We start from the raw sequence: 24,260 nt of genomic DNA, 5'->3' as shown, positions 1-24,260 counted from the left end.
TCTGTGCGTCTCTGTGTGCCAGCCTGGTTCAGGACTATTTGACAGTGCAGTTCCTCCCTTGAGAGGCGATAAAACTCTGCACTTTCCTGGTTTTCCCCATCTCTCTCTCCCAAGCCATCCTCCAGTTGCCAATTTAAACCTTCCTCATCATTGTGCCTTTGGCTCTCTCCTCCTGTTGGAAACTCCTGGATGTGCCCACCTTTCCTACAGCCTCAAAGAATTCCTTAGGCAGATGATTCTCAAATTGCTATATCCATCCCACCTCCTCTCCCAAGCTCAGGTCCTTAGGTGTCCGAACAGGACTTGATCTGAGCACTTTAAACCTCATACGTCCAAAAGAAATCACATCCTTCACTTACACTTGGTCCAACTTCCTGACAACGGTGCTACCACCCTCTGTCTCCAACATTTGAAACCCGAAAGTCAACACTGACTTCTTCTTTGACCCCTACATGCATTCCACTGACAAATAACATTGGTCCTGTCTCACTCTTCTGTTCCCCAGATTCACTAAGTTTGCTCCCGTTTTAGGACCTTTGTATTAAACGTTCCCTCTGCCTGGGATGCTCTCCCCACCAACTCCAGTTTTCTCAAGGCTGGTTCCTAACTATCATTCAAGTGTCTGTTTAAATGTCACTTCTTCAGAGAGGCCTTCCCTGGCCACCCCACCTAAAGAAGCCACCAGATCAGTCTCTGTCGCACCTTCCTGTTTTAGTTCTCTAAATCTCACTTGTCACCACCAGGTCATTTCCTGCTGGTGTCATCTGTCTCACCCACAAGAACGTGCAGTTGATGACGGTCGGGAACCACCTGGTTTACCGCCATATCCCAGAGCCTGGAACATTGGATAAGAGCTCAATAACATTTACTCAATAAATAAGAAACTTTTTTATATTGCCTCTTTTTTTCCATGCCTAAATAACTGCATGTAAGACCTGAACTATGACACTGATGTTCCTCTCTCCAATCTCGTCCTCTTCCAAACAACCGCAGGCATGGCTGCCCATGCACTCTGACTAAATAACCTCACTCCCCAGATCACCCACAGGAATCACTTTCAGAAAGCATAATGCTTGGCAAATGCATAGCACACACTCAATCAATGTTACTTTCCCTTCTATTTTCCTGCTGGAAAATCTCCAAAGGCTCCTTGCTGCCTCCAGAATAAACCATGTTTTCCACTGGCTGTCACAGTCCTTCTTAATAGGCTCCAACCTAGTTGTTCATCTTATTTTCCACAACACCCCTTCAGCTCTGTATGCCACAGTCAAATTAAACCATTTGCCAGTAGATTGCTAGTCTGTACTTTACACCGTTCTCTCTTGCCTGCAATACCCTGCTAACCAAAGCTTTCTAAATCCTACCATCCTTCAAGGTGAGCAACTTCCTCCCCACAGACTTTTAAAAGTTCTGTTCTCTAGGGCAAAATAATCACTCTTCAGAACATCAGTATCTTTCTCTGGACCACAGAATCTCATTGGGCATAATCAGGGGTGTGATCTTGCTCCCAAAAGAGTGCGTGATCCTGTGGGCAGGGCTTAGATCTTACCTCTCTTTGTAGTCTCCATATTGTTTGTACTCGATAGCTACTGAGTAGAAACGGGCTGAATAAATGAGTAAAAGAATCTACCTAAATTCATAATTTCATATCCTAACCAACAGGAAGTATCAGGTTGAGAAAAGGTGGACACACACTCTGGCGCCAGCATCACAGCCTACAGAATGACATCAAACCTATGAAAACATTCCCCTCCACCAGGTGAACGAGTGACCTCACCTACGTACCTTCCACTCATCAGTGTGTGGATGTGGTGAACACCATGTGGAAGTGGTAAAAACAATAAAATTACTGAAGTCAGCATACACCACATTTCTTGGCCTCCTGATACTGTGAATGCCAAACCACACAGCTCTCTACAATCCAGCTCAGACCACCTTTCTTGCTGAGATCCCACAGATCTCTGGTCTCTCCTTGACCAAGCCTCCTTCCAAAAGAATCTGTCTGAATCTGTTTTCCACTAAGCCACTGAAGCCACTGCTTTGACTTCAGCTCTTGACCATAGGGTTCCAACTGATCACATCTATATGCTGAGATGTTAGCATTAAACTGGTCCCCAAGCCTCCCCTGCCAGACAACTGAGGCTGACATTCACTTTCACCGATGTGTCCACTTCATTCCCTTTATCAAAAGTCAGAAGAACTGAGATCTTCTACCCAGAGCAGTGTTTGCCCAACTGCATCACCACAGGGAACACACTAAAATTACATACTCCTGGGCACAGGGAATCAGTGTTTCCAGGGGGATCCAGCAACTTGTATTTTAAATAAATATCTGAGGGGGTCTCATAATGGAGCACTGCTTTGCTCTACCCCCACACTCACACACTCAGCCTGCTTCACTTGTTCTTGCTGGGCTGAGGTCTCCCAGTTATAGGAACTTAACACTGAAAGATCATGCACTGGGTGGTTTGCAACCTCACCCCTACACGAGAGTGACTCTGGGAACTTTTTAAAACTCCAACACCAGACCACACCTCATGCTAAGTATATCAGAATCTCGGGGGTGGAATCCAGGTATCAATATTTTTCAAGGCTCCCCAGGTGATTCCAGTGTGAGAACCACTACCTTAGACATTTATCTTTGTTCTTCTTTCTTTGGATAGCAGAGAAGTGCTGTGCCCCATTCATGCTGTTTCTACTCCCACCTTCAAACCTCCCAGAAATGTCTATTCCCTCTCCACATGTTCATGCTTAATTCTTGTTTAATCTTTGAAAATTCAGCTGGAACTCCACTCACTTTTCAAGGGTTCACCTTTGCCACTTTATTTTCTATTTTGCAAAAGTAGAGCCTTACATATTCCAGCTCTCTCTTTCCCACCCTATCTAAACCAACATCATGTTCCTTGTGCACCACTGCCTTGGACTCCTACCCAGCACTCTGGCTTCTACTCCCTCTTACATTGTGCACATAGCAGCCAGAGCAAGAAGTTTAAAACTCCTGCCTACTGCTCACCAACAGATTCCCATTGTACTTATAGTCCGACCCACTGGAACAAGCCCTGCGTAATCTGACCCTGCCATCTCTCCAGCCTCACCTCCTGCCCTCTATTCCTCACTCACTCTGCTCTGCAGCCACTGGTCTGTTTCTGTTCACTGAACACGCAAGCTAGTTCCTGCCTCAGGGACACTCGGATGACCCTGCTTGCTCCTTCAGGAGTCAGCTCAAACACTTCCTTCTCAATGAGGTCTCACTGACCCTCCAATCTAAGCTGGCAGCCCTGCACCACCCCATCCCCCACCCAAGGCACTCCACCACTTCAACCTGGTTTATTTTCTTCACAGCTTTTAACACTCAGATTTGTTCTTGCTTATCCATTTACTTGTTATTGTCTGTCTCCTCCATGAGAATATAGATTATATTTCTGTCTTTTCACCACTGAACCTCCAGAAATCACAGTTTTTATTGAATAAATGAATCAACTAATCAATGAATGAATGACCATGAATAAATATAACCCAAAACAAAACTATATATATCATATGTTTTCTCTTTACATGTGTCTATCTCAGGAGAACTTGCCTTTCTAACCAGACCAAAAACTCATCATGGGCAGCAAGTACACTTTTTCTTCTTTTCCAGCCTTGAAAGTCAAGAACAATACTAAGCAAGTATCATAGATTTAAGTAATTTTTGATTATTTGGGCAATTTTAGAAGATCCTCAGCATTGTACTGAGAAAGATATGTGGGTTTTTTACCTAACCTTCAGTTTCCCATAACCCTCTAACCCATAAACGTTCACCTAAATTGTCTGTTTACTACACCACACCTGAACAAGAACAACAAGAAGTCTCTAATTTTAATTCACCTTCCAATTGTTTCACCTTTCAGTTCCACTCTCTGAATTACATCCATCTTATTAGGAACCTTGCAACTTGTAAATCTACAATTGCAGGCTTTGCCTCCATGAGGCCATTGAATTGCCTGATATGGAGCCAAGCACATTTTTGTCTAACTGATGTACATCTGCTCAGATAAAACAGACAGAGATCTCCATCAGGAAACTGCTACAGGATGACCCACGTTGGAGCTGCATCATTAGGGACAAGGCCTTCCTCTGACTAGAACATTTCTCAAGGCTTATACAGGCTGTGGCTATCGGTTCTGGTTTCAAGATTTTATTTTACTTTTTTACATATGACATATCAAAACCAGTCTGTGAAATCTAGGTTTTGTTAAAAAGCCATCAAAAAATTACTGTGCAAGACCAGAATCAATTTTTTTCCTAAAACCTTACTGACAATCACAGATACTAAAGAAATTGCCTTCTATGAAACAGAGAAAAAGAAAACACGAAATTCAGGTAATCACAGTTATTTTGCTAGTATTATTTAAAATATAATTTTATTTATGCCATAGAAGGCAATACTATCTTCCAATGCCCCCTTCTTATTTATTTCAGAATAAATAAGAGATCAGTCTGTCCCCAGGTAACTGCTAACATATATCTTCAAACAACTCAAGCTTCTCCAAGGAAATAATGTCATAATCCTAAAATACACAAAACATTCATAAAATCCCCTTTAATCTTCAGTTCTGGTGACTAAAGATAAAGTTTGTCCCAAGTGCAGAAAAGTACACTACAGGCCGTAAGATGCACCAGTCATCCCACCAGTGCCTTCCAGAGCTTCAGTGCATTTACCATTGCCCCCCCAGGTGCTAGGAGTCCCCATAAATTCTGTTGACCCAAGTGGGGGACTCTGCTCCAGGACCCTCACTGGCCCCGCAGGGCTCTCATCCTGGAGATCCCCTCTCTCCCTTTCATATGGAGATGTCACTCCAAGAGGAGTCTGACAATGGATCTTGCAGGTACCAAAAAGAAACTTTAAATCTTGGTTCATTAAATACATGTTCCTTTTCCTGCCCAAAATGAGAAATATTCTTTGACATCATCGCCAACTAAATCAGTAAGTAGAATATACATCATCACTGTTATTACTCTTAAATAAAAAGTTCTTTCTTCACCAATTTTCAAAATCTCGAATCCCCCTGAGCACTCTCTTTTTCTTCTCTCCTTGCAGCTAGTCAGTTATTCGATGAACAGCATTATTCTTGTTTGTTTCAAAATGCACCACTTTGGAACCTTTTCACTCCTCCTGCCACCATGTTAGTCCACGCTCTTCTCATTTCAAGCTTAGAACACCACCCTATTCTCCTACCAGGCTTTCCTGCCTTCAGTTTCCTCCCCTCCCCTACGTGCAACACCCTGATGCTGGGTTAACACCAGTCCTAGTCCATGACCATTTGATGTCTCCTCATTATTGAAAAATAAACCCTATACTTCATAAGGACAATCGTACCTTCTGGCCGTGAACATGGGTACACCCAAACTTCAAGATGCTCCTCCCTTCCTGGCTGTGTACACCCCTGATACTGAAGTTCTGTATGTCCTTCAAGGCGCACCCACATGCGGTCTCTTCCCTTAAACATTTCCTAACCACATGCCCACAGTTATCTTTCCACTGATAGTAATGAAACTCATTGCCTGTGGTAGGTGTATGGGTCTTTCAGATATATTCTACTTCTCTCAGTAAAGTTGCTAAAGAACAAATGACCCCTGGTCAGTTGAACAAACAGACATCAACAGTTTCTACCTTGTTTGACCTCTCATCTCATGCAATTCCTCATTCTCAAAATATGCTTTTCACTTGGTTTATATGATATTAACTTAGGATTTTCTTTTAACTAATTAGCCTTTTTTCTCTTTTCCTTTTGCCAACTGCCATGGTTTGAATGTTTGCATCGCCCCAATATTCATATGTTGGTAGGACCTTTGGGAGGTGATTAGGTCATGAGGGTGAAGGCCTCATGAATAGGATCAATGCCCTTACAAAGAGGCCCCAGAGAGATCCCTCGCCTATTTCACATGCGAGGACCCAGGGACAAAGAGCCGCCTATGAACCAGGAGCAAGCCCACACCAAACAAGAAATCTGTCAGTGCCTTGATCTGAGACTTCCCATCCTCCAAAACTGTGAGAAATAAACTTCTGTTGTTTATAAGCAACTCAGTCTACAGCATTTTTGTTATAGCAGCCTAAACAGATTAAGACACCAACTGTTACTCTCACCATTGTTCTTCATCCTGACTGACACCAGCCTTGTCCGAGCTGCTCCCCTCTCTTACCCAGTTGGCTGCAACACCCCTTAAGTGGTCTCTTCACATCCAGCCTCATCCCTATCCAACCTTTCTTACGCTGAAGCCCAAGAATCTTCTCAATCCCAAATCGTATTGTGTCACTCACCTGCTAAAATTACCTCAACAAGGGTCTTCCAAATATCCAACAGTGTCTCTCAGGGTGGGGGTCTAAGTACTGAGTTTTTCCAAACTCTTCAGGTGATTCTAGTGCGTAACCAAGGTTAGAAACCACTCCTCTAGCCATATTCACCTCCACATCTCTGTTATTTTTTTTATCTAGAACATTCTCCTACCCCTTCCAAACCCATCTACCCTGACTAACTACTATTCAATTTTCAGATTTTAATTTAAATATTCCTCCTCAGGAAGGCTTTCTCTGATTTTCTATATCAGATCAGACTGCTCTGAAATGGGCTCCCATACGTTAACTACTTCTGCCTTTGACTGTAAGCTCCAGCGAGATGGCACTACACCAGTCTCAGCATTGTATCCCAAGTACGTAGCATGGTGCCAGGCACAAGGAGGGTGCTCAGCAATTTTGGCTAAATGAATGCTATAAAAGCACTGCAAAAAAAAGTGTTATGAAAGCTCAGAGGTGAAAAGATTATTCCATTGTGGAATCAAATAAATTACTCTTTTCTTTAAAAACTCACAAGACTATGTGAAAATACTGGCAATACCCTTAGATGGACAAACAATCCCAAAATAGGAAAATACTGTAATTGGCCAATTTTGAATCTAGGAATTAGACACCTTTCATTTGACCATGAAATAAAGTATTTGAAGGATGACATAACAGCTCATCATACGCCTCAAGTATATGAACTAATTATAGGCTTATTATGAAGAAAAGACTCATTCACATGCTACAGAATGGAGACATACGCATTTCCACAGCTAACATTTATTTTTTTAAGTACGGTCTATCTGCCAGTAAAGCCCCAAATGACAACTCTGTAAGAACATATGGCTATGGCCAAAAGTCATATACTTAATTCCGTAGAGTCTATTCTCTAGTATAAGGAAACAAAGTAAAAACATTCTTAATTCTGAAAAAAGAGGCATAGCCAGAGAGAGTTCAGTAGTCAGTTATTATGCTGTCAATAGTGATTAAAATATACTCTTGTGAGTGGTAAAATGAAGAGCTCAAAGTCAATTCTCTACAGACACCTTATTGTTAACCAAACAGAACTCATTTCCACTGAATTTTACTATTGCGATATTCCTGAAAAAAAAGTCCAGCCTCAAGAATTCTGGTCTTCATAGCTTGCAAGGCCAAGTTATACAGCACCACAGCATAGCTTTCGTATTACAGTTCACTCATCCATAACTCAATGTAAAAATTGGTTGTCTAGGAAATTAAATAAACTTGACCAAAAGAGCAGCATAATCTCTTACCATTAAAAAATAAAATTAACACAAATTTTTCAGGGAGAAAATAAACCAAAACTAAGGATATTCTGCCTTGCCAAAATAGATGATTTCACAGAGCTTACATTGTAATCAATTTAATTCCTCAACTGTATGTTGGGTGCTACAATGTAAAGGCACTGGAATAAGGGCTGAGAGGTCTCAAATGGTAGATGAGGCATGGCCTCTGATCATCAAACAACTAAGGAAAAGGCAGGCCAACAATGAACTCTACTATAAGGCAAAAAGGCACCTGCGTCATGCAGAGGTGCAGGTGAAACACTTTAGAACACAAAGGAATTAGTTCAAACTGGGGAAAAGCCAGAAAGATTTCATGTAGTACGAGTATCAAGGATCACAGAGCTTTCATGAGGGAGGTCTTTCATACCAGGGAGGAGCATGAACAAAGGCACAGAGGCAAGGGCACAGGCAATGGCTTGTAGGAGATGTAGCTGGAGCGGAGGGAACACAGAGGCAGGTAGAAAGTAGGATGCGGGGCTGAGAAAAGATTCTGAGTTCACGATGGGAAGGGACTTGAATGTAATCTGTTCCTAGACAATGGAAAACTATCCACTGTTTAAAACATAATCTTAAATGTGTCTTAGGAAAAATTGCAGAGGCAAAAAAGGGTGTCACATGACCGATAGGGGGCTCCTGAAACAGTCAAGGAGAAATGGTATTTTACAGATGAGAGAGAAATCACAGGGCTCATTGTGGAAGGATAAGAACATTGAAAAGAATATGATTGAGACATCAGAACCAGAGAATAGAAATCAAATTAGAACTTTTTATAACAATATAAAGACAGGGTAGAGAATGAAAATCAAGTTCCAATAATGTAACTTCAAAAATAATTAAACAGAATAACAGCTGAATTCTCACAAAATTTCTAAGCAGTTTACTCCCAGGAGAATCAGACCACTAGGCCTGAAACACACTGAGCATCTTCTATGTTTGCTTCTGGACTGGAACCAAGCAAGCCACAATGATGCCAATCATTCAATTTTACTACTGGAAAGAAAAAACTCACACACACTCTTCAACCTTTGTTTTTTTTCTTTCCCATTGGTATAATCTGCTAAAACAGCTAGATCCAGGTCTTTACAAGATGCACTTAAACAACAAAATTCTCAAGTCAAAAAGAAAAAAAAAAAAAAACAAATTCTGCTGCTAAGGAATCAACGACAATTCCCATCAGACTATCAAGGCCAAGAAAGAAGGAAACCAGTATTTACTTTTTGTCCATGTGTCAGGAAGCTTGATGCCAAGCATTAAACCTCACACTGCCCATCATTATCCTCCTCTTCATCATCCTCAATTTACAGAAGAGGAAGGTGGTCTCAAGGGAGGTAAGTGACTTGCCTAAAAGAACTTAGGTAGAACTGAGATTCAACCAAGATTCACCTAACTTCAAATTCCCTGCTCTTCCCAATAAGCACTGTACCTCCAGGATTTGTCCTCAGCCAATGCTTCCCTCCATCAGTAATACCTCCTCCTCCTGTGCAGGTTCTTTCTCCATTCACTTTTGCAAATTCATTCTTAAATTAATCACTGAGCACCTACTGGGTGCTAGACCTTGACGTTCACTGTGTTTTATATGAGGCATGGTGCACTAGGCACTGCCCTTTTCCTTATTCAGACATTTGTCAGATGGCCACATCACTTTCACTCACTTCAAAGATGCCTTCTGGTAAACATAAAGCCATGACATTCATGCCATAAAATCTGAGTGTCTACTAATTTCCAGTAAACAGAAAATTTTAGTTAGTTGGGGTTGAAAAAGCATTTACTACAGAACCATCTAAAAGATAATATCCTAATAATTTAAGTAATTTCAATAGCTGAGAATTCTTGGTAAAGTTGTTGACAGTATTAAAATCACAATCCATGAATTAAGTACATGTTGCCACGTTTTTAGTGCAATTTTAACCAAAGCACTGTGTAGTTGTGTGTATATATATATTAAGTACCCTCAATAAATATTTACTTATAAATCATGCAATAGAGAATGTTTCTGCATCAACTGATACAGGGTTTCTCAGAAGTATCCCAAAGTACTGCTGGTACGATTTCATAGCCAGCTGATATGGGAAGTCAACTGTGACATGTAAGTCGAAGTAATGAATGATACTTGCTTCTTTTTACAGAGGCATTTTAACTCATCATGGGCTGCTGAGCATTACTACTAACTGAAGGGCCCTGAACAGGGTAGCAACGTTAGCAATAACATAAGAAGATGCATTTTAAAAGCATACCAACAACTGTTCAATAAGCTGTATACTATAGTAAACAAATAATACTGAAGAAAGAGCAGAAATACAAGTATTCCCTAATTTCAAAAATGATATGCCTTATGATACTGCTTTTGGAGGCTGGAAGAAGCTGTCTACTACTACTATTTAACTATTTATCCTTACAGAACATAAAAAGGAGGTTGGAAAAAATGCCAGTTTTCATTCTATAGCTGCTCGCTATTCACATGAGAAAGCCTGAGATCCCCACGATGAGCCCAACTCTAGCCCAGCCTCGCTACCAGCACATCCAAATGTGCACAGAGACAATGGAATGGCCCTCCCTCAGCTGCCCACAGACCACTCTCCCCTCTCACCGGTGTCACCCATGCTCCCAAACCTCACAATTAAAGTAAATCAGTGTAGACTAATCTACAGTCAGATGAATCCTCCCAGCAGGGCCAGTATCAGCGTGTTCTACTCTATTTGATAAACAACTGCAGGTACTACAGAGAATACGCCAATAAAATAAGGGGATTAAAGTTGGTGGGATTAATAATGAGCACTGGTGATTTGGGTTGAAGATAGAAAATAAAAGTTTGCTTTTACCAGTATTTCCCAATCTTGGCTTTACTTTGGAATAACCTAGAGACTGTGAAAGAATATTGATGTCTTGGCCCAACCCCCAGAGATGCTGTAATTGATGTAATTGGTCTGGTTTGCAACCCAGGCATCAGGACTTTTAACAGCTCCCAGGTGATTCTAATGCACGGGCCATGCTGAAAGCCACTGCCTGGAACTCTAGCCTTATGTCTACCAACACTAAAGAGGCAAAGCCTTTCGAAAAGTAATTTAAAAAATAAAAATAAATTTAAAAGTTTAAGTTGCAAATCTGATTAATGGCACTTTTCTCTTTCAGACAGACCTGTGGGTACAAAGGCCTAGTTTGCTGTCAAAAAGTTAAATAAGCAGCTAAGTTTGTCATCACTGTGCTCACCATCACAGGTGCTGGGCACAGACATGGCACTTCTTTAAAGAGAAGTTTCAGAGAGACTGGGAGAAGACATCACTGAGGCACACAGTTCTCCGGGTCCAGCTCCTGCCGTCTTGCTTGCCCTGTCCGACATCAGAGCCACATGGCCACACAAAGCAGCCACTGGCGTGGACTTGGCCCACTTTGGACTGACTCCTGCTCGGAGACTACAGATAGGACAAGACGCCTTGTGGATCACAGGATAAAACATAATCAGATGAGGATACACACTTCATAAAATACACAGGTAGAAATCACTTTGGAGTCATTAAGGGCACAATTATTAGCAAAATTAGGTATTAAAATATGCAGAACGCCATCTATTTCATATCGATTAGATCAAAGCATAAGGTCATTCTGTCAAAAATATTATTTTACAGAAAGAATGGATAAATTATCCTAATTCCAGGGGGAAAAGTATCTGTTATTAGAATAATAACAAAAGAGAGGAATGATGCCTAAATTCTGCACATTCTGCTTTATTGATAAATTAGAAAAATTCCAAATACAAGAAAACGCATGTAGAAGGATCAGAAGCTTTATTTAAATTTTTACCAATTACTTTTTCACCAACTGGTTATTTGTCAAACTGATGTAAAATGTTAACATTTTATACATACTACATTTCATTTTACATAGAAAATCCTGCCTTACTTCATGAAAATAACTATAAATATTTACAAGCTTAACCAGAGACAATAATTTAAATATCAAGCCCAGAAACATCTTTGAAAACGTACTGTGTGTAAGATTCACTGAATCCAGCAACAAGGAAGAACACAAAAGCAACCTGGTCTTTGTTCTCCACATGCCTTATTAATTACGAGGAACAAGGAACTCAGAGGCAGGCGTTGAAAGCATCAGAACCAGCACTCTCTGGAAGTAATCTTTTTCTTGATTATTTCTAAGCACAGACTTGGCAGGCATCTGAATGTATTAAAGACACATCAGCAATATTTCTCTCTGACTCTGAGAGAAATGGGAGAGACCAAAAACAAGAAAAATTATGGCACGCTTACCATAAAATAATTGATGACATGAAACAATGGATTCGCTCAATGGCTGAGAGCAGCTCACAACCTCGGTGTCTCCTTCACAGCACACGTATCCCACAGCAGAGGCACTCTCCAAGGCATTTAATTTTCACACTAACTCTAAGAAATGTGTACAAGCAATTTAACTTTAAAATTTCACATAAATGATGTTTACACAGCAGGAGATTCAACTGAAAAGACCACCCTATACTTTCAGTCTGAGCAAAGTGTAATGCCCCCCCTTGTAATGACAGCAACCACACAAACCCAGAGAAGGCAGGTGGCTCCCACACCGGACCTCCCTCCACGGGGATTCACTCCAAGCACCGCACTCTGCTGCTGGTTTTGTACCACTTTCAGTGATACATGTGCTTGCTCTCCATATTCCATTTAGGAATTCATTCAAATTAATCTTCTATCAAGCTGAGCTAGGTTAGCTCTCGGCATGACCCAGAACATAACGCAAGTACGTGTGTTCGTAGTTCCACGTGCGTGACATGAAACTTTATTTATGAGTAAATGTGTTTTGTCTTATTGCCTGCAACATGCTGGCATTCATTTATAGCAGTATATTTCTTTTTAGCTATGTCACTTTATATACTCATTAAGAACTGGTATAATAGTATAGTTTAATTTAAATTTAAGGTTTTCTACTGATTTCTAGTGTATAATATACTGCATTTCCTACTCAAAATTTTTCTCCTACAAGATGTCTTTAAAATTACTTGAGAAAATATAAGAAAAAGGATATTTTCCCCTGCAAAAAAAAAAATGGAGGGGCTGCCTTATACAACTGCACATCTTACATACCAGAAAATATGGCATATATTCAGAATCCAATATGACATCACATATGGGTGCTTATTAGGAAGGGACAAGGGAAGTAAGGACAGAGGGAGGGAGAGAGGAGAAGACAGATGAACAGGGAAGAGAGCAGCTCTCCTAGAACAAGAACCTACACGACACAGTCCTTGGATTCCTGTTAGCTTTATGTACATGTTTCATGGAAACGTATGGAACAGTTTCAAACATAGCTGTTAGGGTCATTTTAATGTTACTATTTTCTGTTTGTCCATTTTCTCTAATTTCTACTACCAGCATCAGCTCAATCAGGCTCTAAATGAACACCTTCTCAATTCTTTGGTGACTGGAGCCAAATGTTATCAGCTGGTATTGAAAAATCTTTGAGAAGTTGGCCTACAAATCCCTCCTGAGTTATCACACTCAGATGCCTTGGAGAGGGGATGAATAGGTTTCCAGTGACCCTTTTCTGGAGAGGTCTTATTATGCTCCCTGAACACATATTTCACTTTTATTTATTTAAACCAGTGGTTCTCAAACTTCATTTTTCATCATCATCACCTGGAGAGCTTGTTAGCCAAAGTTTGCTGGGCCCACCAGCAGAGTTTCTCCTTCAGTTAAGAGAGGGTTAAGTTCCCACCTGATGCTGATGCAGCTGGTCTGGGGACCACACTTTGAGAACCACTGGTTTAAGAAAACACCTTAAAGTACTAGAAAGGCATCGTTCTGGGATTCTACAGGAATGCCACTCTATTTAACCTCAGGCAAGTTACTTAACTTGGCTTCCTCATTTCTCCATCTTCCACCAAGGCAAGAGGTGGAGATGACTTCTTAGACGAGAGCTGAAGCAGCAAAGAAAGAAATGCAAGAGTGAAAATCCACAGGCAGTTTGAAAAAAGAAACCACAGGACCAAGAGACAGATTTGGGATAATGGGGCACTGGAGAAGGAGTAGGCTAAAACAACGAATTTTACAGGATAGCTCCTTGAAGAGCCGCCAGGAATGAACTCAGCAAAAACACGAATGAAGGAGCACCCACGCCCACCTGCAGAAGAGTCTCAGAGAGGAGACAAGGTCCCTTCTCGAGGTCCCAGGCCAGTCTCTCCACTGTGCTCGATATTTCTTCAGGTTTGAGGCCCCGAGCCACCTTGATTCCTTTCTTATCCTCTTCTTTTCATATCTTCCACTTTTCTCTCTGCTAATTCCTTCCCACCAAAGTGCCAGGGTGTTGACATCTCTCTTCCATCTTCACAAGAAAAATACTTCCCTTCACCTTGCACCCTCCCCAACTACCAACCTATCTTTTTTCTCCTTCCCTTCACAAACTCCCCGCAAAAATAGTCCACAGTCTCCTGCTATTCAAACAGTGGTCTTCAAGATCAACAGCATTAACATCACCTGGGAGCTTAGCAGAACTGGAGCATCTCAAGCTTACTCCCATTTACCTTATTTATCCGAATTCCTTCTTGCTCTGATAATGGAATTGACATTATTCCATTAATTTTCCAAGTCTACACTATAGTCTAGAGCTATCTCCTCAATTCTATTCACTGTACACTGAACTTATTCTAAAGAATAAATTTCAGGATGTCTAGGGCCCAAATATTAAATCTAGAATCCCCACGATACCCTTAGATTTCTAACAGAATCTTAAAATTCAAAAATAGATAAATAGGAGGGCATATAAAAAAGACACACAAAACCTGCAAAAAACAAACATAATCAATCCTAAGTATAAGAACTAGATTAAAATTTGCTACAGGTTAAACTATTCAAAAAAAAAAAATCACATTGAGCAAAGACCTAGGGATGCAAAAGTGCTTTAAATATTTTTAGCTTTTGTTCCCCAGATGGGAAGCCAACATAGTCACTATTCATTTACTCTGTTCTGATTAAACCACTGTATGCATGCATGGCTCCCTCAAAGGTAGGAGCCCTGATACTCATCCTACCTTAGTGAGCGCCCCTCCCTAGGATGCTGCATCTTGCTCCTCAGATCCCCCTTCCATGACTGCAGGGCTTTGGTAGATCTCCAGAAACAATGGATCAGCAAGGCCATTTTGTTCCTGGTATTAACACTCACATAAACCACGTCTAATCTTACTGGTTCAACAAACATCTCCAAGCCCCCTACCCCACCCCAATACGAGGCACTGTGCTAACCCTTGGAATACAGAAGTGAGGAGAAAAGACACACGCCTGCAAGCAAGGAGTTTAGGGCCTGTGGGGAAGACGGGCTGCTTAAACTACTATAATTTATCTCACAGATGCTGTGAATAGTCTAGAATAGTATGGGGATCCCAGTGGGAGAATCTAATCTAGTTTAGGGAGGCAGTCAACGAAGGCAGAAGGGATATTAAAACTACATCAGAAAAAAAGAATAGGGGCTGGCCCGGTGGCGCAGCAGTTAAGTTCGAATGTTCTGCTTCTCAGTGGCCTGGGGTTTGCCGGTTCGGATCCCATGTGCGGGCATGGCGCTGCTTGGCAAAAAGCCATACTGTGGTAGGCGTCCCACGTATAAAGTAGAGGAAGATGGGCAGGGACATTAGCTCAGGGCCAGTCTTCCCCAGCAAAAAGAGGAGGATTGGCAGTAGTTAGCTCAGGGCTAATCTTCCTCAAAAAAAAAAAAAAAGTAGTGCACAGCCAGACAAAAAGAAGAGGGAGACCATATCCTACAGAGAGAAACAATACATGTAGAAGCCTGGAGCTTTTACAAGGTGGATTCAAGTAAGTGAAAGAAATTTCATGTGTCGCAAAGCAGAGCGTGAAGGACAAAGTGGTGAAAGGCTGGGCTGGAGAGCTAAGCAAGTAGCACATCATGGAGAAGCTTGTAGCCCACATTGAAGATTGTGGATTTATCCTAAAGTAAATGAGAAGACTTGAGATGGCTACGATCTAGATTTGAAAGTTACGAGGCTACAACTATAAACACAGAGTGTAATTAGGATAAATCAGGCAAGTTCAAGGAAGTGGCACTGGGAAAGGAGAGGAGTGGAGAGAACCTACACACACACAGACAGCAGTGTCAACCTAACCAGGGGGTTACCTGGACACCCAAGATGCTTCCTGGAACCCAGCTAGGCAAAGATGTCTATATCATGCAATGACAGTCAAGCCTGGAAGCGATTTGGGAAGACTCATGCCTTCCATCCGAAACACTGCAGCTGGAGAATGCTCGGCCGCCCATACCTACTGCCGGCCTCTGAAGCCCCTGCTGCTTTCAGGCCCAGACCTATGCCAGCACTTGTTTTGTCCTTCTTATGCCCTATCTCCACACACTACTCCTCCCAGAGCCAGCTCCTACTATGATAATTAAGATGTTTACATTTCTAAATTATTGCCTTGTCACTATTAAAGCCATTTAATATTCTGGGCTTTAATTTAAACCTTAACTTTAATGTCTTTATATGTTGATGGTAGCTAATATCAAAAGATTAATTCAATTTTTATATAATGAGTAAAACATGCCTAATGTATAATTATAAATTTACTTTAAGTTATTTTAGAGCCTTTCACTAGAATCCATATTAAATTAAGGGCATATTCTCTGATGTTTATGTACATTATGCATGTATGTTTTAAATCAACTGCAATTTTAAGGAAACTTCCATCAGTATTATATTTGACAATTTATATTATAGGAACTTATGTGAAAACTAAGGAGGAAATGCTTATGTACTCATTTTCCATGCTCTTTCAGCATCTGTGAAACAGTGAATCCCAACACATAAATGCTGAGCTCCATGAACACGACTGTAGGTCAGTTATGTGTGATGTCTTCTTGGTACGTGGTTTGGGATGGGATGAGAAGAGCAAGAGATGGGACAGAGGCTGAGGAGGCCCGGAGCAGAAACGCAGCAGTCAGGAGAGAAAGGTAAGGTCCACGCTGGGTCTGGCGAGGTGCACACACGCAGCTAGGCTATCCTGCCCCTTCTGGCCCCATCAACACCAGTCTAGATAAAAACCTTCTCCTAAATCCAGACTTACACAAGATGAGAAGTAGGGTCTGGGGCAGGCAATCGAGCATGGAGGATTTGATCCTCAGGGTAGAAAGCAGTAAAGGCAGCCAACAGGAAAGGATGGACCAACCTAGGCACTGTTGGCTAGAAGGGCAGGGAAGCTCCTGAAGCCATGTGAGTGGGACAGGTGCTTCCTGGGACCCAAAAGGTACAAGAGCTAAGTTCAGTCTCAACTACTTGTGCTGCTCTGCCACTGCCATCACCCACCCCCAAGCCCTCTACCCATGAGCCCGGTATTCAATGAACATTTACTAAATAAACATGTGAATCGACGAATTAACATGGTTTGATTTTCTCTTACTTCCTTTTCACTCTAGCCAATTGTTCATCCAGTAGCCTATCTATCGCTTATGACGACCCTGAGTACATAAAATTGCAGGGAGAAAAGTATATACCTGACACTTCATCCATCTGCTTCCCTCCTGTGAATGCCCAATTACTGTACAAGCATCATAGCACTGCCCAGAGTCTCCTTGCCTGCCCCACCCCCACACACACACTCAGATTTTAATCCTAAATCTACTCAGTGAAGTTCTACACCATTTTTTCCACTAACGAGGCCCTGCTTCTGTCACGACGTCCCCTTCAATATCTAGTCAACATTTCAGAACAGCCACTACCACCTTCCTGGCCAGTCTCTATGCTCTGGGCCCCCCTCACCCACCTACTCAGACCTAGATAAAATCCTCGCCAACATTACAAGGCCATCTGTAACAGGAAGGTGTTCTACACTAAAGAACATAGTTTTTCTCTCCTACAGATAAAGAAGATTCTTAGGAGAAAGAGCTCCACTCTAATTTATTCATGACCCCCCGCCTCTTCCCCACTCTATAAGTTAGGATGTACTCAGATAGAAGGAAGAGAGTACATGAATAACAATGGCTTAAACCATTGTTTACCTTTTTAAAAATACCTAATAAAGTAATCCTAGAGTTGCTTTAACTGCTCAGCAATTTCAAGAAGGCCCCAGGTTCTCCTCATCCTACTACTTCACCATCCTTAGCATTCTGGCATTAATTTTTCAAAATTGCCTCACAGTTGCAAAATGGCTACCACAGTTCCAGGCGTGATATCCTCATACGGCAGGGCTTCATACAAGAAACTAGTGGTTAAGGTAAAATTTTTTTTAATTATTCTCTTTCATGAGCCTCAATCCCTTGATACAAAGAGGAAAATCTTTACACAAAGCACTGAACATTGCTTTTTACTTTACCTTGGCCCCTGCCCAACATTAGAACAATTCTAAGCCTGTCATGAATTAACCCACTGGGCATGAGCACATCTCTGCCAAAACAAAATCAGAGTGCTTTAGTAAGGAAGAAGGAAGCTGGATACTGAGCAAATAACCATGTCTGCCACACATCACTAAAAGGGTTTTGAGAAATGTGTCACTGAGTATGTGGGCTCCTTTGGTCCTCTCTGTCTCCCTTCCTTCTTTCCTTCCTTCCTTCCTGCCTCCCTTCCTTCCACTACTAATGAGTATTTATCCCTTCTTGTATAGTCTAATCCCTTAAAAAATACAATAAAGAAGTATTTTTCTCTGTAAGAATTAGCTGTAGAAAAATAAGTCAAATAAATAGCTGAGTTCCCAAAATGCTGTATAAACTGTACTATGCTTCCTTATTTGATTTCTTTGCCATTTCAGCTCCGCTTTATTCAATTCCGGGTTGATCAATTGTTGCAATGGATAGCTGATGCTGTAAATTAAGTTCCCCAGCCTCTCAATCTGTCACGAAGCGTTCCATTCAACATTTATTGAGCGCCTGCTGTCTCTAAACACTCAAGAACAGCTGCATATGTAAAGCAACTCTGAAAATTCCAGAAATAAATATTTAATAATATAAATACATACGTAACACAGTTTTGATTTTTTGGGTATGGAGTTTTCTTAGAGCAAGCCATGCTAGTCTTTCAAATAGCACATCGTTAAATAACGACTGTGTTCCTCCTTTATTTTCCTATCAACTTAATAACCCCTTTTCTGAGGTTTTTTTTCTTTCTCCTTTAATAGTGACTCTGTTTACTAGTCACTGCTTCCTCATTTTCAAGTTTAAGCTAAGAGACAGAGAGAGAGATTACTTCCAACATCTGTGCCAAAACGCTTTTTGCCAAAACCTGCAATTCCTGCTGCAAGTAAAACTGATTCTAACTATGTGATATTTGAACCTTTCTCTCAGAGGTGCTGTAAGTGAAAGTTTTCAGCTTAAGAACAAGCTCTCATCTAGGCTCTCACTGTCAGGCATGCACCTGTTCCAAACACCACTGAGTCAGTGCCATAAACAGACCCTGGAGGGTGAACAACAGTTTGATGTCTGTCATGGATGTTTGTGATAGTCACCGTTTAAGATCACTGCAAATTTTTACATGTGCCATTGTATCAATCACATAACTGCACAGAAAAAAATTAAGAAAATTGATTACGTTGTCATTCATTGGTACACTCGAAGATAACATTACCTAGAAAAACTCGAGACTAAATGTGCCTATAAATTGTCTAACACTTTTTCGCTCAGACAATAAGAAAATTTTAGTTAACATCTGGGTATTAGGTTAGCGAGATTTCCTGATAATCCCCACAGCTAAAGTTAGTGAGCACCCCATCACCCACAACAGTTGTGTGTGTGCTACCCCTGCACACTCCTCATGTGACAGCCACATTCTTTTCAACGGCTCCTTTCCCTCTGCCTGTCCCTGGGATGCAGGGATCACAGTGCCCCACCCCCCAGCTCCATTCTCCCTGTGAGTCTCATCTACAGCTATAACTTCATCTTAAATGCCATTAAATCCTAAGTCTGCATCTATATTTCGAGCCTGCTCATTCCCTTTGAGTTTTAGGACCATACCTCCACCTTCCTTCTAGGTAATCCCCGTATATTCAGGGATTAACCTACCCTCAGACAAACCTGGACTCGACCTTTTATCCTAGAAACTTATTTCTGTGTTCGCTATCTGGATTCGAAGCATCACAATCAATGCAATAAACTAGGATTAGAAAACCTCAAGTATCATAAATGCCTCATCTCCCTTAATCATTCACAAATCTGTGAAGTATCTACTCTGAAACCATTCATTTATGTTGAATTCCTTATAGGTCTCACTAGCCGGGATCTAGCTCAACTCATCATTTTTCATATGGGCTTTGGTAAACGCTTTTAAAGCTTGTCTCCTTGCCTCCAATCACTGTTATTGCCAAAATATCTTCTATGCTACACTTCCATTTGACAGATATTTATTGAGCACGTTCTGTGTGTCAGGCTTTGGGGTGGGCATTGAGTGGAGAGTGCTGAGCAAATCAAAGACCCACTCCTCAGTGAGCTCAGACTGGTACAGGAGATAAAGCAGCAACCAAGTAACCTAACAAAGAAATAATCCATAGGGAGTGTTTGGGTAAAGAATAACTGGTGGGGGAGTGCTCTGTACATAGAGTGGTCAACAAGGAGGTATCATTTAGAATTCCCTCTAGTAACCGAAGAGGCCAGACACAAAGAGAGTGAAGGCAAGAACATACAAAGGTCTGAAGCAAGAAGAGCCTTAAAGGGCTGGAAGGAAGCCCCAGGTGGCCGGAGCCGCGTTATCAATGGGGAAGCTGAGTCAGACCAGGTGGGAGAGGTGAATGGAGAAGAAATCCCCCACCGCATGATAGGCCATGATCACAGGTCTGAGTCTAACCTGAAGCATAAGTGGAAGCCAGGGAAAGATTTTTGGCAAAGGAGCAACATGAGCTGATTTACATTTTTAAAAAAATCACCAGAATTACGTTTCCCAATCCCAATATGAGGGTCAATCCTCTGTGTAAAAAACTTGTACGACTCCTGATGAACAGAGCGACCACATGTTCCTGTCTGCTCAAGTGAGCACTGGTTTTTGCCTGTCGTCCTCAGATAGTTATTAACAGTCCCCTCCTTTCACTCTCATAAGAGTCCTACAGACTATAAATTGTATGGTCAAATGAATGATAAGGGGATACAGCAAAACAGTCCTTAGGCTGACATTCTAGGCCCTGCTGAACCTGGTCCCAACTCATCTCTCTTGTTTTCTCACCCATCACACCTCTACCTCATGGTGTTCTGGTCACTCTGAAAAGGAATTCTGGTAGTGTCCTGAATGGACAGGTATTCTCTGCTTACACTCCCGTCTCTTGCTGCATGCTCTGTGACATCTCACTACTACAGCACAGACCCCTGAGGGCCAACCTAAGAAGCCTTTCCAGAACCCAGGCAGAAGGAACGACTTCCTCCTCTGCACTTTGTTCATATCTCCATTACAGCATTTATCACAACTGGGTAATTATTTATGGGTCTCTTTTCCCTGATAGAATGGTAGGTACTTAATGGCAAGGACAGCTCCTCTTCTCATGTGTTTTGGGGTCCTCGCCACCCACCACATGCCTGGTCCATAGCTGGTACTTGATATCTGATTGCCAGAGGAATTATTTAATATAATAGCAACATAAAATACATAGTAAAATAATAAGGCTGAACAACAAGATTTTAAAATTAAGTTATCCACTAAGCTTAAAACATTATTGCCTTCATATCTAGATTATTTTCATTCTCCAACTTCATCTCAATATCTAAGGTAGTCCCATTCATTAGAAAGTGACAATAAACTTTTAGTGAATGACTAGAAGTAAAAAATCTTTATCTGGCCAGAAGAAGAAGTCTAGTTTAGGAAACAATTTCTAAATAACTGTGAAGCCAAAATAAAAGAGAGTGATATAATTACCAAAAGGCAGTTTCACAGACTCACCACTGTCAAACAGTCCTGAATGAATCTTGCTCAGAAGAAGTTTTTGACGTAATTGCAGAACCTCAGCTTCCAAGGCTTCGACTTTCAACCTCCACTTCGACTCCTGCCCAGACACCACCCTCGCCAGGTGCTCCGCGTGCTCTCTGCCGCTTTTGTCTGCTGGCTTTGAGTGAATAATTGCCAAGGCCAGGGCCAGCTTTGAAGTCCTCAAATACGATGCTTGATCATCCATCTTGGCTTTTGTCTCTATTATTTAGTAAGAAAAAAAGTTATAGAAACTCCTTTTAACTTTTGCAGTGCATTTCGTTTGCTCAAAATTGATTTTGCAGAGTAACACTAATTAGTAAGTTTATAATACAAGGTGACACAAAGCAACAGGAAAAATGTTTTCAGGAATTGAAAACAGTATGAAAAAAATATGCAGAAGAAAAATGCATACCCATGCATATTAAGAATATTAAGATTCAAAACAGTAGGTTCAGACAATTTGACAAATTCTTGAAGTGAAAAAAATACATAATTCATTTAGTGGTTTCTAACCAGAGGCACACATCAGAATCTCCAGGGGAGCTTTTTAAATAAATAAATAAATATATTTATACACACACACACGCACACACACACAGATCTTCTGCAACTTATGATGGCATTACATCCAGATAAATCCATCATAAGTTGAAAATATCATAAGTCGAAAATGCATTTAATACACTTAGCCTACCTTAAATGTGCTCAGAACACTGACATTAGCCCACAGCTGGGCAAAATCACCTAAAACAAAGCCTATTTTATAATCAAGTGTAATTTCTTGAATACTGTACTGAAAGTGGGAAAAACAATGGTTGTCTGGGTCCAGCATGGTTATAAGTGTGTCTGTTGTTTACCCTCTTGATTGCCAGGCTGACTGGGAGCTCTGGCTCGCTGCCACTGCCCAGCATCACAAGAGAATATCGTATACATATCCCTAACCTGGGAAAAGAGCAAAATTCAAAATTCAAAGTACTGTTTCTACTGAATGCATATATATCACTTTCACATCATCATAAAGTCGAAAATTCATAAGTTGAACCACCGAAAATTGGGAACTGTCCACACATATATTTATACATATATCTAACCCCATCCCCCTAAAATTCTGATTCAGCAAATCGGGGATAGGATTGAGCCTTTCGTATTTTGAAAAGAGTCTACTCTATAAGCAGAACCGCTGCTCTGATTATAAAAATCTAAGCCCTTCTCCTCCAACCCATTCTACGAAGTCTTACAGTCACTGCTTCACAACCCTGTGTTCCTTAATGGACCTTCACCCACCATGCCTGTCTTGAACCAGACCCCTCCAATCTATATTGAGAACCATCTTGAAAATATCTGGATCATTTAAATTGCGACTCTGCTCTGATTCTGCACCTCCAAAGATTCCAACCGCGACCACGAGCATACTTTTCCAAACCAACACCACATGACAGTCTCACAATATGACTGCATTTAGGAGGACAACATGACAGACCATTGCATTCACTGGCTGAGTATCACCACCCCTACTGAAGTATAAGCCCCTTGTGGGCCTTCACAAGGGGGAGCTTTGCACATAAAATGTATTACATAAAAGTTTGTAATGAATAGTTAAAAGTACAATGGTGCAGAAAACTCAGGACCTTTGGTGGCCACACTTATCCTACTAAGAATTTCAAATTCTGCACCCTACATTTCACACTTTATTTCCTTCAATTTCCCAAGCCTGTCCTTCCACCACTGTTGGCTCACACTCACACAAACAGATGCATACAGCCCAAGCTCATTCCCATTCACAACTCTGCTCATGAACTTTCCCCAATTGTGAGACCCTGACTCTCACAGCTGCCAAGGCCCTGGCTGTGTACCCTTCAAAGAACAGCTCACAGACCACCATATAAAATCTTTTCAGATGTATTCCCACCCACAACAATGTGCACCTATCTGATAGTCTCTAACACTGAAAATATACACTCTAACAGGTAGCATAATGCTGTTTTATTATAATGAGAGATAAACACAAAAATGTGTGTACATATGTTCATCACAGGATTTTTTTATAATTGAAAATTGGGACCAACAATCAAATAGCTAGTAAATGACGGTACGACTATACAAATGAATATTACTTATCCATTAAAAGTTCGATTTTCAGAGATGTTTTTATTAGCATGGGAAGTGTTACTGATACGCTGAGTGGAAAAAAGTGAGGACATGAAATTCTATGTACAGTAGGAACCCAATTATGTAAAAAAAGGAAATACAATAAATATAAATAGGATTTCTACCTACTGTAGAATTACTGGTGATTTTTATTTTGTTATTTATACTCTAAATTTTCCTAATTTTCTGTAATAAACATATATCAAATTATAATCAGAAAAACTTTATAAAGAATAGACTTCCAAAAGCAAAGTACAACTACCATTTTTTTTAAGCTTTCACAGCTGTAGAATACAGCAAGGACTAGATATCATTCAGGTGGACAAACTAGTTAGAATTACAGCTGCACGTATTTTACCTTTCGCAGCAACCATGTCACCTGGCTGGTTCACCCTCAGTCCATCATGTCAGTGCCGGGAGCAGCCAACTCTGCCTCTCAGGGCTTCAGGAAAGCTCCCTGTGTGCAGAGGGCAGAGAGACATGCACGGCTCTGCTAAAGAAGTAAGCCCACCATTACATCTAATAGTACCGATAACAATAAAATAAAATAACAATAAAATAACAATAAAAATAACAAGTAACCTACTGACAGTGATTTGGTTAGAAAAGGATC

At 41.0% G+C, this 24,260-nt stretch overlaps 1 protein-coding gene across 3 annotated transcripts in view; it reads right to left on the bottom strand.

The window, feature by feature from the left end:
* MEI4 (meiotic double-stranded break formation protein 4) overlaps positions 1–24,260 on the bottom strand; it is a 242,743-nt gene that overhangs the window by 189,855 nt on the left and 28,628 nt on the right. For 2 of the 3 annotated variants that reach the window (XM_070496398.1, XM_044757454.2), the window contains exons 1-2: positions 24,006–24,141; positions 21,473–21,718 (exon numbers count right to left, since the gene is read on the bottom strand). In XM_070496398.1, the coding sequence (XP_070352499.1) occupies positions 21,473–21,718; positions 24,006–24,021 (262 nt within the window). In that variant the 5' untranslated portion in view covers positions 24,022–24,141. Of the gene's footprint in view, positions 1–21,472; positions 21,719–24,005; positions 24,142–24,260 lie in introns of those variants that run through there. The other variant, XM_044757455.2, reaches the window with a different exon arrangement.

Source organism: Equus asinus, chromosome 24 (assembly GCF_041296235.1).
Source record: "Equus asinus isolate D_3611 breed Donkey chromosome 24, EquAss-T2T_v2, whole genome shotgun sequence".
NCBI lineage: Eukaryota > Metazoa > Chordata > Mammalia > Perissodactyla > Equidae > Equus > Equus asinus.
The sequence above is the reverse complement of the archived record's forward strand: the minus strand, read 5'-3'. Positions and strand labels throughout refer to the sequence as shown.